The 16,152-nt window shown below is 34.9% G+C and overlaps 1 protein-coding gene and 1 non-coding gene across 2 annotated transcripts; both read left to right on the top strand.

Moving 5' to 3' along the window:
- Window positions 1-8,461: 8,461 nt before the first annotated feature.
- On the top strand, window positions 8,462-8,558 carry LOC120092286. Its single transcript, XR_005485995.1, has one exon. It is a non-coding gene; the product is annotated as a small nucleolar RNA snoR113 (small nucleolar RNA).
- Window positions 8,559-10,784: 2,226 nt separating this feature from the next.
- Window positions 10,785-12,350, top strand: LOC120091698 (E3 ubiquitin-protein ligase UPL1-like). The gene is made up of 3 exons (XM_039049807.1): window positions 10,785-10,919; window positions 10,996-11,276; window positions 11,412-12,350. Exons 1-3 carry the CDS (start codon window positions 10,808-10,810, stop codon window positions 11,766-11,768), a joined length of 750 nt encoding a protein of 249 aa, XP_038905735.1. The 5' UTR covers window positions 10,785-10,807; the 3' UTR covers window positions 11,769-12,350.
- Window positions 12,351-16,152: the final 3,802 nt, after the last annotated feature.

Genomic DNA, 16,152 nt, shown 5'->3' with positions numbered 1-16,152 from the left:
TAATAAGAATTAAGCAAGTAAATTAATCTGTGTTAAGGAAATAATTTTGTTTAGCTAAAGCATACTAGACGACATCTTCACCTGTGAGAGCAAAAGTGAAGATGCCATTCCGCCTATCGAGAGAGGGTTGGAAGAATGCGTTAACTAAAGCAAGAAGTACTTCCAGAGATAGAAGCACCCTTGCGTTCATCCTTGTTTCACCATAGAGATATGAGAACGTGGTCGATCACCGAGAGGTGTATGCCAAGGGAAAACGGAACCTTAGTTAAATCTTTAACACAGTTAACAAACTTGTGATGTTTTTACTAATTATTCTTTCTAATTCTGATTCATACATAAAGACTCGCCATCGCATACCACGATCCTTTGTATAACTTCACAGTCAGTCTCGAACTCAGTATCATGTATCATGAATCTTGTATCTTGTATCATAATAGTTTAGGACTTTACTTTTATCGCACTTTTATTTTATCAATGCAATTTATGTTTATCACAATTTAAATTCATGTACACACCAAATCTTTTATTAATTGTAAAACCGGTCGCATATATCACGAAAGTAACACATTAACGAAAATAATCCCTGTGTTTGACCTCGAATTACTCTGAGAAACTTGCATTGGAATTATACTTGGTTTTAGCACAAGGAAACTTGTGACAACGCATTATTTCATAGCATACTACAAGCATATAGTTGACAACACATATATTTAGAAATAGTAGTGCATAACACAGCATCCACACTCCACATCCATCTTTATATACAATACATTTTTAGCGTTTACAAGTTTATGGCGCCGTTGCCGGGGACATGGACTTGTTCATTTATTCACATTCATATTTGTCGACATGCTTAAAGATATAAATTATCGTTACAAGTTTATGGCACCATTGTTGGGGACATGGACTTGTTCATTCATTCACATTCATATTTTTCCACATGCTTAAAGATATAAATTATCGTTACAGGCCGACTCTCGCGAGAGCGAGATTATCTTTAGAGCACGAGTAGAACAGTGTACACGCCTGGCAACAAGAAATTGCTACCAGGCTCTTTATTATACTTGAATTTTTATTTGTACTTCATCTTCATATCTATTCAATGGAAGTTCTATTTCTACATCTGCTCACTCTCTTAATACGCATGAGTAGCTAAACTAGTTGAATGGCTGTCTCTTATACACATCTAGATGTGTATAAGAGACAGAGCTAAACTAGTTGAATGGGTTGAGAAGAACTAAGCTAACATGATCTAGGAAACTCATTGCTTGCGATTGTCTTGTTTTATGCTGTGCAAAATACCCTTTAGAGTTACTCGAGAGAGAGTCTAAAGAAAGAACCTAATGTCTCCAGAGAGGTAGGTTAGAATCTGGACTCGAAAGAGAAAGATTAGGCCTGCATAAGCAAGAGATAGGGACTTAGAGATAGGCTCTGTTTGTCAACACTGCATCACATGCACCCTAGGAATAGGTATGATATTATGTGGTCGCATATTTGTGTGGATGTCATTTTATCATCACATAAATAAGAATAGAGGTCTATGTGTAAACCCTGTAGACTTATCGCATGTATATCGCCTGCGTTCTAGACTTGAAGCCGTGGTATTCGCACCGACAGGTGGTTTACTGTTGTATGCATGTTGCATGATCGCAAGCATGAACGCATTCTAGGGAGTGTTAGCCAAAACCTTTCTCAACCTGTTCACCGCATATTCATCGCATTTCCCGTTTATCAACTCTTTTCAAACTCCGTCGCATTTGTTATTTATTTCTAATCAACGCAATCAACAAACCAAACACTTTATTTATTTTCCCCGTTACCAAAAAGTTTTCATCAAAATTACCAACGCAATCCATTTTCACAAGTCCCTGTGTTCGATCTTAGACTTACTACGAAACTCAGAGGAATTTACACTTGAATTTCGCTGGGGAAAATTGAGTGCACAACGCAATTCCATCAATGCATATCATCCATATTTCTACTTCATAAATACGAGCATCAACAACCCTTCACAGATCGCTCGTAAGTACAGTTGGGCCAATAACTGTTATGCCCCTTTAGTTACATCTGTCTCCTTAAGTACCACTGATCCCTCTAATGAACATAAGTCATAGTCCTACTATGACCGAGTCTTCTGCTTCGGGAAAAGTGTGAATTCCATCTTATAGATTGAGTTCCTAGCTCCCAGATCAAACAAGTCCCCAAAAAGGTAGGCATGTTGAGTTGGCAATCTGGCCACTCTCACTCATACTAATCAAAGGACCGCCCTCAAAGGCAAGAGTTCCCAAAACATTCAGGATTGAGGTTGTGTCATCTATGGTCGTTTAAGAGAGATGCAAGTCTCTAGTATCAACGGTGTTATATACAGAGTCTAGTCATCTCGTGGTCCAAGTCTTATACAAACTCTTTGTATAGGACACCTCCGCTCCACGTCTCCACATGAATGGTCAGGATCTATCATCTGTAGTAGTTTACAACATTTGTAAACTTCTACAAAGCGGGTAGTATCCGTAGTGTCACCAGGATCAAGTATACCACCTTAATCCTTATAATATAGATCGATTTAGGTTATCACTTAAGGCATGATTCACTTGTATATCACATATACATGCTCAAGTTCACATAAGATAACCAAGGAGCTTTGTTTATTGGATATGAGTAAATGCCAGAATTAAATAACACTTATTTTATTCATTGAACAATGTGTATCTTTACAAAACAACGAGACTCCGGGAGAACAATGATTTACAAACTGTTAAAAAGTTTTCATAAAAAGTTTTTTTTTATTTTTCTCTCTTGCGCAAAAGAAACTCACTTAGTCGTCAAGTAAATACAGATCTACTAATCGACGGCTAGGTGAGCTAAACGATCGTGCAATGGTGAGCTAAACGAACATACAGTATTTTATAAACGATCGCATAGTTTTGCTAGACAATCACTTGCACAAAGTAAATGATTGTGTAGTGTCTATAGGTGATAGATCGAGCTAAACGATGAGCTAAACGATCGCATAACTTTTGCTAGACGATCGCATAGCTATATCTAAACAATTGGGTATCGACCTATATGATAGGTCTCTACCATCTCCCACTTGCCCAGCCGTGTACACAATCGGTGTTTCCTTCTTCGTCTGCCTCATACCAAGCCTGAATAAAGCCCACCCTCTGGATTCTCACACCGAGAATACCAAGGTAGCCTTGTTAGTGGTGTCCTACTTAACTCGACACTGTCGAGGTTCTGTGGAGGCCATTCGTACTGTTGTTGAGGAGTTCATGGCCGAGGCGATTGTTGAGGATGAGTGCAAAGAGTTCATGCTGTGTTGCGGTCGTGTAGATCAAGCATTCGAGGTTGTTGTTGTTCGAGCGGTCGTGCGCAACGGAGAGTGGAGACGCATCTTCAAATGTGCATAGAGTTTGCTCTTTGTTCATTGTAGTTATTCATGCTATAACTTCTGTAGTGATTGATAATCGCTTGTTTGAAGTCGACCGTAAATGTTATGTTCATTCATGATTGTGATTTCGAATAATCTTGTTTCCACTGCACATGAAATTCTTGAATCCGATTTCCTTTATAATAGAGGTCTCTCAAGTGTCAGAGAGATTATTCCTAGAAGAACTCTCTCCCTACAAGATTTTTTCTCTCCCAAACTTATCGCCCTCTTCCTAAAATACACAGAGCTCACTCCTCCTGTAATTCTCATCCCCAACAAAGAATACAGAGGATTACCTCTTTGTAATGTCCAAAGTGTTGGATCTTTGGTTCTTTATTCGTGATCGTGGTTGTGTTGTGTTGTATGTCCTAAAACTTGCAGTTTGTAAAATTAAACATATTTTATTATCAATAAAGATGTTATTCAATATTACTTCAATAAAGTGGTTATTGAATCTATAAATTACACTTATAAAGTCTAAATCCTATAAACTAAGATCCATGACTATTATATGAATACTTGAACTTTATGTGAAAACATAAAAGTGGATCAGGTTCAAGTAAATAGTCAAAATGATATATAGTATACAAATAATGTTGAATGCCTTATTCTTGTAATACTATTAGATGCAACCCACTCTATAGTTGTTACAATTTTTTGTAAGATGCTACAAACGAAGTGGTCTTGATTCGTTCATATATTGACATAAAGAGTGAAGCATCCTATGCAATGAGTTTGCGTAAGATCGAACCAATAAATAAGTCACTCTTACTTTATAACGTTATTTACTGTTTAAGACTGACTATTTTCGTTTAGATGACCTAGGTAACTCAATCTTAATCCTGAGCTAACTATGAACTCCTGTTTATTCGAGATTATCCTTAGATTTGTATAGTTGAGGGTTGGTTTAACAGTGCCGGCTCAATAAGCCTCCCATTTCAGGGGGAAGACCGGGTAGATAGCTGGAGACATAGGGTGCAAGAAGGAATTCACGCCTACCCGATTTAGGGATAGGAGAAAGGTTGTTCTCTAAGTAATGAATCCAGATCTTAAACAAAGGGCCCCACCCTTTCATTGGCCCGAGAGTGATCGGGTTTAGTGATTGGATCACAAACCAATTATTCATTAGAGGATCAGTAAAACTTAAGAAACAAGATGTAATATCAGGGGTAAAACAACATATTGACCCAGTCGGTATAACGAACAACCTGTGAAGGGTCGACTTATTGATTATGGTTAAATCAAGTGGACACAAATGCAACTACAGTGAGGAGAGTGCAACTATCGAGCTATAGTGATGTGACTTGACAGTTAACGAATATTGATTAATTTTGTCTAAAGAGTTTTAACCAATTAATCTTAAATCCTTGGAGCTCGTGATCTGTAGGTCTATAAGTCCCTCTACTAGCTCGTAAAACATGAACACCTTGAATTAATAAATTGAGTGAATTTGAAATGATATCACTTTGAAGTGTTCAAATTGATTTTTAAATTAAAATTAGGGTTTAAATTTGAATAAGTTCAAATTCAAATTAGGGTTTATACAATATATTTGATATAATTAATCAATGTTTAATTTATCAAAATTAAATGAAATTGGAGAGTTTATAATATTTAAATGTTGATTAAATATTAATTACATGAATAGGATTCATGTTTAAAATTAGGTATGTGATTAATTTAATATTTGATATTAAACTATTATTTTATTAATTAAATATGTTTAATTAATTAAAATTAATTTAATTTCTCACTTTATTTCAAATTTTAGAATTTGAAATTTTGATTTTGATTTTAATTAATTATGAATTAATTGAAATTAAAACAAATACAGGGGAAATTGGAAAATTGAAAATAGAATGTGGAAACATCCCACTTTTGTGAAGTAGGAGGTGTTTTCTCTCCAATTACACACCTTGCCCATTTAATTTCAGGTGATTGAAAGTATCAATGTTGGTGAACTTTAATGGTTTCATGTGAATCAAATATAAAACGTCTTCAATTTGAAGATGTGATCAGAGTGTTTACAACTGGAAAAGTTCTAGCTGCAGTGTTCTTCTTCTTGACAAAAACTCACTCTTTTCCCTTCAAGGCTGAGAATAGTAGAGAAGATCTCGTGGTAATTCACTGTTGAATTAGAGTTTGAATCACGTGAAAAGCAGCTTCGAATTGGGAGAATTCATCAAAGGTATGTTGCTAAGAAACCCTCTTCTTAAATTTTCTTTTAAGCATGCTTTTAGAACTCAAATTAAATGTAATTAGAGTGCTTATTGATTCTATTTACTTCCATTGCATGCTAATAGCTCCTAACAATTGATACCAAAGCGTGATTTAAGCACTCAATTAGCGTTAATTTGAGTTTTGGTGGATGTTTTTCATAAGGTGTATGGAAATGATGAACTGATATGGTTTCTTCTGAGTTTTGGCATTGTTTCCTCTACAATTATGTTGTAATTCTTGTAATTGACTCTTGCTTGATGGGCATTAATGTGTGATTAAGTGTCTATAATTCGATTGGAGCATTAGAGTTGCAATTAGGATGTAATTGAAGAAAAAAGTGAAGAAGGTCTAGGAGTAGGAATAGGATTTCTCAGGCACTGCCTAATACTTTATGGTATTTTATGAAATACTCGGTGCACGATGCCATACTCGATGGTACTCGATGAGCAACTCGATGGTATTTAGTGAAAAACTTGATGCTTGATGGCATACTTGATGCTTGATAGTACTCGATGGTTTTTGCCCGATTCAACCTAATTTTGAGCATTAGAGGTCTGGTTCGAGAAGTTCGGGTCCGGTTCAAGGTAGTTCGAGTAATCCAGAAGTGTTTTGGAGCCATTTTTTGCTGGTTTTTGTAATAATTAGGCTTTTGTTTGCTTGGTAATGCCAAAACTAAAACCATATTAGTCTATGTTTAATCATTTATGCATGTGAAGTATGTTATAATTAAATAAATCTTGTATATGCATAAAGTATGCCATGTAGATTTAAAATCCCACTAGAAGCATGTTACATGCATTGAAAGTATGTTATAAAGTGTTATAATATATAATATGCATGTATAGGGTTTCAAATGTTTTAATATAAATGTTATTAAATGTTGAATGCCTTTGATGTATGATATGGATGCTCAGCATGTCTAAAATTTTGTAAGTTGTTAAAAAAATTCGGTTAGACATTTAAAATTCATAACAAAGATAAGTTGCATGCTCACATAGGTTAACCACTTGTTTTAATAGTTAAAATAAGGTTGGCATCTTGTGAAATTTGGTTACAAACTCAACCGGTATATAATCCTGTCTAAGGCTAGGGGTACTTAAGTTCACAGTCTACGGAACACCTTCTACATAGGATTATGGCCAAATAATAGATCGTTATTAACCAATTTTATGAGTAATACGTGAGCCGCGTGAGGCTTTAAAACTGGTTTATCACCTAGACATCGTAGGTTAAATCTAAATATAAACGTTATACTTGGATAAACACCTAGACTTAGGTTGTTTAATTAGCCGGAACAAACCTGAGTATAAACCCAAACAAAATATTAGAACACTTCAGTGGGAGTTTAATAGTTGATATGATATGTTATTAGAATGCTTCAGTTGGAATTTAAGAATGCTTCAGTTGGAGATTAATAAGATATACGATATGATATTTTTAGCTCTCACGTCCCTAAGAGTTCATAATCAAGATTCATGTGACGCTTCATGTCACCCTAGGAGTGACCTCCATTTGAAAAGTGTTTACATAAATAGAGATTATGGTGAATAAGGGAAGTTATTCACAGTAAAATCAAAAGTGATGTTTTGATTTTCATTCTCACGTCCTAAAAGTTTCACACCGTGAGATTCATGCGACGCTATGTGTCACACTAAGAGTGACCTTCATTCAGAAAGTGTTTGCATGAGTCAAGATCAAGGTGAATGAGAGGAAGTAGTTCAATGTAAAATCAAATATATGATATATTGATTTCAACACTCACATCCCTAGAAAGTTCACACCGTGAGATTCATATGACGCTTCATGTCACCCTAGGAGTGATCTCTATTCGGAAAGTGTTTGTATGGGTCAACATCAAGATGAATGGGGGAAGTAGTTCATAGTAAATGGGTGAAGGATATGTGTCAACATGTCCTGCGGTCTCTTCCGTTTGTTTGGACCGTGAGATTCCTATGTTGCGCCTGCTGTCTTTAAGTTGGCCTTGCTAGTCGTTTAACATTGGCTATCCTCTTGGAGTGTTGTAACATAGGATTCAGAACAACTCAAACTCCAGAAATGGATAGGATTTCTTAGGTCATTTTCCAACCTTAACTTTCCAAATTTGGTAGCATCGTTGGGGCCGACCTTTGTGGTCTGAAAATGGAGAGTTACACTTACAGAATTACTAAAGTGTTAGTAAGTTCTGACAAAAAATGGTAGCTAAATGACTATCAGAATATGAGTTATTTTGAAGATAGTTATTAGTCAAGATTATCTTGCTTTAATTAGTGAAAGAGTATTTGATTGCCCCTTGGTAACACTTATTCCGACTCACTATAATATCGTTGCAAATAAATAATGATTATGACACTATAAGAATTTTAGACTTTAATGTCGGTTGGAAAAAGTGAAATCGGATGTATAATGTCGATTTTTTTTTTATATAAAAAAAGCTGAGGTTTAATGTCGGTTTTAAACCGACATTGTAGTTATACCTTTAATGTCGATTTAAAACCAACATTAAAGATCCGCTTTTAAAAAAAAAAAAACAAGAACAACTTTCTTCCTCCCCTTCCCCCCTCACGTTCGAACGCGTCGCGCCTCCCCAAACCCTCGTCCAAGCTCGTGCAAAACCCTCCGTCCGAAAGGCTCTCTCTTACCGTCGTCAAAGTTTGGCCGTGCGAATCAGGTGATTGTCGTCCGTCCTTGGTCACTCCTTTGAAATTGTTAGCAGTTTCATTTCTTATTCTGAAGCATGCTTTTTTTTAGTAAAACCTGAGCATCTCAAATTTTGATATCATCGATCTCATGGTTTTTCGTGTAACAAGTTACTGGCAACGATAAATCAAATGCCGGACTTACGGCTGCTTCCATTTGGACGGTAGTAGATTGACGATATGTCTGCAGTAAGGTGTTTTTCCTGAGCCAGTTCTTGTAAATTTCTCTTGAATAGCAGATGTATTATGGCGGAAGTAGGAGTGTTCTTACATTGTTTTCTAGTTGATCTCAAGTGCATGCTTTGTCATAATCTACCGTCACTTTGGTTTATTTTATCTTTGTCTTATCAAGTACTGGTGGTCTATTTATTGGGTACTATTATCGGTCTTTAAGTAAAATTTTAAGATTGAGAATGAGGAAGATTGAAGTTCACCCTAATCAGAAGATATGGACCACTGTAATGACTTCTATGTTGAACTCTTCCAACTTGTAGTTTAGTATGTACCAGGAAATCACATTGACCTATTTGATCTATATTTTCGTTGTTCAGTAGATTATCTTGTGTATTTGTGTTTGATGGTTTCTGTTAGAAACTTAGAATGGTAGAATTTTGTTTCTTTGCCATATGCGAAGGTTCCTAGTAGTTTCCATAGATACACTGGTAGGACTAGCATGTTGAGTCACTTATACGTAGTTAGATTTTAACTTGACCTGCTGACCCATATATAGGAGCTCAAGAAATATGCCAAGACTTGACTATCCAAATACTGTGTGATGAATGCTTTAGACCCTGGATTGTTTCTCCCACTTGAAAGTCAAACTAATCTATACATGGCACATCATGTAACTCGGTCAATTAAATTCATTTTTTGAATACTGAGTCATGTAAATCACACTTTTCATCATTCTATATTTCTATCCTTTAATTTCTTAAATTTTGAGCCACAATTTGTTTCCTTAAGGTTCTGCCTACTTTGAGATCATTTATATACTTTTGCATATTGCTTTTGCGCTGTAAACATTGTTGACCAATCTCATAAAAAAAACCATGGAATTACTGCATATATTTTTGCTGAAATTTTGGAAAAGCTTCCTCATGTTGCTTCAGCAGGAGATATTACTGAACTTTTGCATGTTACAGTACTCAACAATTCTAATTCTTATGAATATTTTATTTTGATGTTTTTTCTTGCATGTTTTGTTTATTTTTCTCTTTCAGTCTCTTGTTCAAATAGATCTTTTTGTTTTCAATTATCGTTTATTTCTTTTAAGAAACTCTTGTTATCCTAACAACTTTGTGAAATTGCAATGAATGGAAACAAATTAGAAAACAGAACGTGAATGGATGACCGTAGTTAGTTCATGCAAAAATCTATTGACTTAAGATTATTGACTATTCTAGAGGACATTTTTTACAATAATATTTTTGTGGATGATTTTTCTGAAATATACATTATCTACCCCTTATGTGTGTTTGACTCCTTATTCTCTTGTCATTTTGTCTTGTCAATTACGGTTGTTTCTACTGCCCAACAGAAGAATGAATAAAGGTACAAACTCGTTTTCTATGGTTTGTGAAGTTATTAATTTATAAGTAGTGGCAATGCGGTTCTTTTTTCCCTGCCCACTCCATCATGTTAAATCTTAGCTTCCATATTTTCTAGGCTTCATAGGGTATCATTAGGACTAAACTTGTCTGGCATTTGTTTATTAATTTGGTTTTCACTTCAATAAGATGTATATATGTTTAAAGAGATTTCTTTACACTAGGTACAGTTTCTTGAAACATTTACTGGAAATGTTTGGTATTGGACAAATAAATGAATCTTCTTTTCTCCTTGAGTAGTTTAGCATTTTTACATGTCAATCTTATAGTTTTCTTTTCATTCCTATGGATCTAAATGATAGGTGGTCAATGACTATCTCAGAAATCAAGTGATAATTGCAGACGAAAACTCATCAGGGGGAAATATATGCTGTCTTCAATAAGAAGTTTTCTTCATTTGCTTTGTATGCAGGAAAAGATGGATCAGACTTTCTACCATATGACGTATCGCCAAAATTTCGATGCATGTAGTTTTGATGTTATGTTACATGATTAATTAGATATTGCTCTTACTAGTTGGTTCTTTTTATATGATAAATTAATTGGATTTACATTCTTCTTTTCGTAAGAAAATGTTTGGTTTTGTTTTGTTGTGTTTCCTATTGGAAAAATTATTTCCATTGATGAAATGAGTTCTTTCCTTTTAATGAAGCAGCCATGTTTAAAATTGTATATTAAACTTTATCGAAATTTGAAAATAAAGTGTTGTACTGCATACATTCTCCACCTAATGTGGCATTTTGTTCTTTTCTTATGTCATCCAGCCGCTTGGAAAATGACTATTGCAGAGGCTTTTGTTTAACCTTTGTGCACATAGTGTTACAAGGGCAATTCTGGTTTATCTATTACTAGATATGATCAAATCTGAGGCTGAAGGTTTTGTGGGTGGAGTTGCAACAATCAATTCTCAAAGGCTCTATGGTTGTCAGTCAAATGTTGTTTATGGTCGATCACAGTTGTTGGATGGTAGTACTTTCTTCCCTTAAATTTTTGTCTCATTTTGTCATTACTATATTTATACTTTTTATGTATATCTTGACAGGTCTTCCTCCCTTGGTGTTGCGTCGTGTTCTTGAGAATTTAACTTATTTGGCTACAAATCATTCTGCTGTTGCCAATATGTTATTCTACTTCGATTTGGAGACTGTCCCTGAGGATTTGAGTTCTACATACATGGAAACTAAGAAGGGCAAGGAAAAAGTTGTGGAAGGGCTTCCATCAAGTAATTTAAAAACCTGTCAAGCTGGAAATGTTCCTTTGGTTCTATTCCTGAAGCTTTTGAATCGACCACTTTTCTTGCGTAGTGTTGTGCATCTTGAACAGGTATGAAAGATTGAAAAGAGAGGAACATGAGTAAAAAATGATGCACGCGTTTTTGCAGAGTTTGGATTTTATTATGGTTTAACATTTATGCTTTTCCCTTTCCCCATTTTCTAATTAAAAATGTATATGCTGCAGGTCATGAGCCTCCTTCAAGTAGTTGTTTATACTGCATCATCAAAATTGGAGCATCAGTCCCGATCTGAACAGGGAACAGGAAATTCCCCTATGTTGCCTGTTGATGAAGCTGGTAGTGCGGTTTCAAAGGATCCTGCTTTGCCGGAAGGAGAATCAAAGCAAGAAAATAGTGATGCTGCTAGGTCAACTTCAGGTGGAAAAAGGAGAAATGACGTACATAATATCTTTTTGCAACTGCCGCAGTCTGTTTTGTGCAATTTATGTGCACTTCTCGGCCACGAGGGGTATTCATCTTCCAATCTAATGTCTTTTGAGTTGTTTGCTTTATCCTGTTGGCTTATGATGATAACTAATTAGTTATTGGTTCAGGTAATGTAATATCATATATGATGATGAATTGAGTGATTTTTACCCAATGGATGATTTGTTAACTAAATTTATTTATAGTTACTGGACATATATATGTAGTTAAGAGTGTGTTCTTAACACAGCCCAAGCTGATATCTGCATATAGATTTGTTATTTTGGTGTATGTTTGAGTCTGATCCTTTGGAAGAGACATGGAAGCCATTGTCGTCATTCGCGTGTCTCCGCCACATGCGCCGCCAGGTTCATTCTACCCTATACTTTTAATGGTGTTGTTTGTGTGTTTTTTAAGTGTTTGGAAAGGAGATGGATTTATTGCAATAGCAAGGGATTCACGTAAAAATTGTTCCTGGTAAGTGCATTTTTGAATGCTTGCAGTTTTAAGAATAGTTTCTAAGTGTTTTCAAGTGACTCTAATGATATGGAAATTCCTATTTGAGAAGTTATAGTGTGCTTATTTCTCTTTGGACCATATTGGAATAGAATGTAACACCCGTATATGACTCATGGGTACTATTTATTTGTAGTTTAGATTTGATTCAAGGTGCTTGAGTTTGTGGGTTCCACTAATGTAGTTTGTGGGTTATTCATGCACTATGGTAGTTTTTGTGACAACTTTTGAGATTTGAAGTACATTGTGAGCTAAATTTCCTTATTGATGTATGTGTTTTTGAATATTCATTTTTTGGGAATTTTGATAGTTCTGTTGAGAACAAGTGGTTGTGAAATATTTTTTGGAGTGTGTTTCTTTGAACAGGTTCAAGGTTAATTTTTGGTTTTCTTGTGTTAGCATCGTTATGCTGCCAAAAATTTTCTATTGTCTTCGTATCTCATATCTAGGTAACCAAGCTTCTCTTCTTTAAGATCTTGAAAAAGAAGATTCTCTCATTTATTCAGCTATTGAGTTTTCTTGTTTTGCAAGTGCAACAAAGGAGTAAAGACTTGGTATCGCAACCTCTTTATGCTTTTTCTTTGGGAATTCTAGATCCAACACATTCACTACAAGAATTTTGCCTTGAATGTACCATTTATGCACATTCCCAATAAACACGGTTAGTTGAATATGAATTCTGATCACATTTTCACTTTCAATCCTTTGTCTTAAACCTTTATTGTTTGTGATCCTTTGAACACAGTGGTCAGACAAAGATGCCTATAACCAAACACTGTTGAAGTTGGGGGTCTATTCAAGAAGAATTATGAAGGGGTCCATACTTACCAAGTAGAGAGGGATAGTAAACTCATAATGTTTGTAAAATCATAATGTTTGTATTACTTGTAATTTGTCTTTTCAAGGCTTGAATTATTGTACGGCCTTTTAAATTATAATTTTATAGAAGAATTTGCGGATTAAATGTAATAAATTTACAATCCATACATGAATAATATGTCATAGCCACAGCGTTCGATAATGATGTGTCATGTTATACTTTTTGACCGAGAAAATGGATTTGGCAACGAAATTTAAAAAAACGGACAATAATTGATAAAACAGACAGATTCTGAGCTTCAATATCGGTTTAAAGGGCTTCATTTGATTCTTGGGCTTCAATTGCAACCGACATTAAAGGGCTTTAATGTTGGTTGCAAATTTCATTAAAGGGCTTTAATGTCAGTTGCAAATCTCATTAAGGGCTTTAATGTCAGTTGCAAATTTCATTAAAGGGCTTTAATGTCAGTTGCAATCGACATTAAAGATAGTGTTATTAAATCCCTTTAATGTCGGTTTAAAACTGACATTAAAGACAGCTTACATTAAAGGACTTTAATAACACTATCTTTAATGTCGGTTGTCAACCGACATTAAACCCAAAATTCTTCTAGTGTGGGTACATTATTATTTTTTGCTAAAAATTGATATGGATTTAGTTGCAATTTACTAATAAGAATATGTTTAAAATTTCAACATGTCAAATTCTTCCAAAATACTCGCTTCAGCTTTAATTAACGGTAATAACAATTCAACATACAAATTACTAGCAAATGATGATTCAAAACAAGTTGTAACAGAGGATTGTCCATCTCCCAACTCGTCTAAAGTTTTGAACAATATAGATGAGAATGAAAATTTTGAACGACTGAGTAAATGGATTTACTAATCATCGAAACTTGCTTAGTGGAAAACGATAAAAAGACTTAGATAATAGATTCAAGTGTCGCTAATCACTTCTGTATTTTTTCTCAGGAAACTAGTTCCTGGAGACAACTTACGGAAGGCGAAGCAACCTTTAAAGTAGGGACCAGAGAAGTTGTTTCAGCTAAAGTAGTGAGAGATATGAAGTTATTTAAAGGAGATAGGTACATTTTACTTGAAACTATTTATTATATTCCTTCCACGAAAAGGAATTTAATATCCGTCTCATGTTTGTTGGAATGGAATTCCAAAATTTCTTTTGAAAATAATGAAGTGTTCATTACTTCGAAAGATATTAATATTTGTTTTGCAAAATTAGAAAATAACTTGTACATGTTAAAATCGACTGAGGTAAAAGCTGTTTCGAACACACAACTGAAACTCAAAATAAGAAAAGGAAAGTTTCTCCAAATGCCTACCTTTGGCACTTGAGACTTGGTCACATAAATCTCAAAAGGATTAAGAGATTGGTTTAGAATGGTCATCTAAATCAGTTAGAAGACAGTTCATTACCACCGTATGAATCTTATCTTGAGGGTAAAATGACTAAAAGATCCTTTTCTGGAAAAGGTCTTAGAGCCAAAGAACCCTTAGCACTGGTACATTCAGACCTCTATGGTTTGATGAATGTTAAAGCTCGAGGAGGGTATGTGTAACGACCCGATCCCTTAGGACTTAGGTTAGGCCGTTACTAAATACATGCATTCATGGAACTCAAAACGACACTCGGTTATGGCGAAATAAATGCTAATTAAATAAGGTAAGTTCAAAAGACTTTCATTAAATTGAAATACTAAAACAATAGTAGAGTACCCATAAATCATAAAGAATAATAAATAAGTCTGAAAAACGATTCTTAAAAGTAAGTTTTCAACATCAAAACTAAAAGTTAAGAGAAACATGAAAAGAACTCAAAATCTCATGAGCGGAAGCGTAAAAACTAGTCCCAGTGGCTCGATCACCAATTCTGCTTGTCCATTGCCGGTGCATCTCTACCCTTACCTGAAACAACAAGATGAGAAAGAATGAGTATAAAATACTCAATAAGTAACCCCACCACTGGGGTCAGGATAGGCATCTATGTCCTCTAGATACCTACCTCTAGTGAAACATATAAACTGCTCTAGTCCTCATGGGACACATATACACATGAAACAAAAAGGAGACTGGATTCTATCCTACTGTAGTTAAGTATGCCCACTACCTCTAGTGAATCCCGAAGGAGACACAAAACTGGTGAATCCCGAAGGAGACACAAACTGGTGAATCCCAAAGGAAACACAAACTGGTGAATCCCAAAGGAAACACAAACTGGTGAATCCCGAAGGAAACACAAACTGGTGAATCCCAAAGGAAACACAACCCCTAGTGAATCCCTAAGGAAACACAACCCCTGGTGATCATCTAACTAATCAGTGAGGACCACTATCACAATCTCAACATCACAAGTATTCACAACATGGTTCTATAACATACATATAGATCTCATCATCATGATATTCTACAACGTACATATACCTCTTGTCATCCTAGTCTCATAACAGACATATACATCTCATCATCATGGTTCTATAACATACATATAAATTTCTTCATCATAACTCTATAACATACATATGCATCTCATCATCCTCAGATTCAGTAGGATCTCCAATAACAATAATATACTCAAATCATACTAGTATTCAAACATCTCTATGCGCAACTAGTCTTTTAAACCTTCATGTTAGCAAGGCATACATAAACATCAAACTATCAATATATCCTCAATAAATCATAATTATCATTGCCCGGCACTAGGGCAGGTCCAGTAGTATGATTACTTACCTCGATACTAGATTTAGATATCGATCCAAGCGACAGTCTTCAATAATCAATCTTTGAATTCAATTCCCCAACGAAGCTTGAGCAACAACCACCCTCAATATTCCAATCTCCAAATTCTTGCTTCAATCAAATCATGCTTCCAACTTTTTAATCCCTTTCTCCGTAAAATTTTCAATTCACAAATAATTTGACTCACCCCTTCCACAATAAAATTAATTCTTGACATTAATTTCAAATTAAATTTGTGTGACAATAAAAGTCCAATTTCCATAACTTCCATCCGATTAAACCATTAAATTGAAACACCCCTTCCTTCATAAATGAAATTAACTCCTGCCATTAATTTTTAAATTAAATAATTTCAACGTCAATCCATTAATTTCCAAATTAAATAATTTCAACGTCAATCTATTA

Source organism: Benincasa hispida, chromosome 11 (assembly GCF_009727055.1).
Source record: "Benincasa hispida cultivar B227 chromosome 11, ASM972705v1, whole genome shotgun sequence".
In the NCBI taxonomy this organism is placed as follows: Eukaryota; Viridiplantae; Streptophyta; class Magnoliopsida; order Cucurbitales; family Cucurbitaceae; genus Benincasa; species Benincasa hispida.
This window is presented reverse-complemented; position numbering and strand designations above follow the sequence as displayed.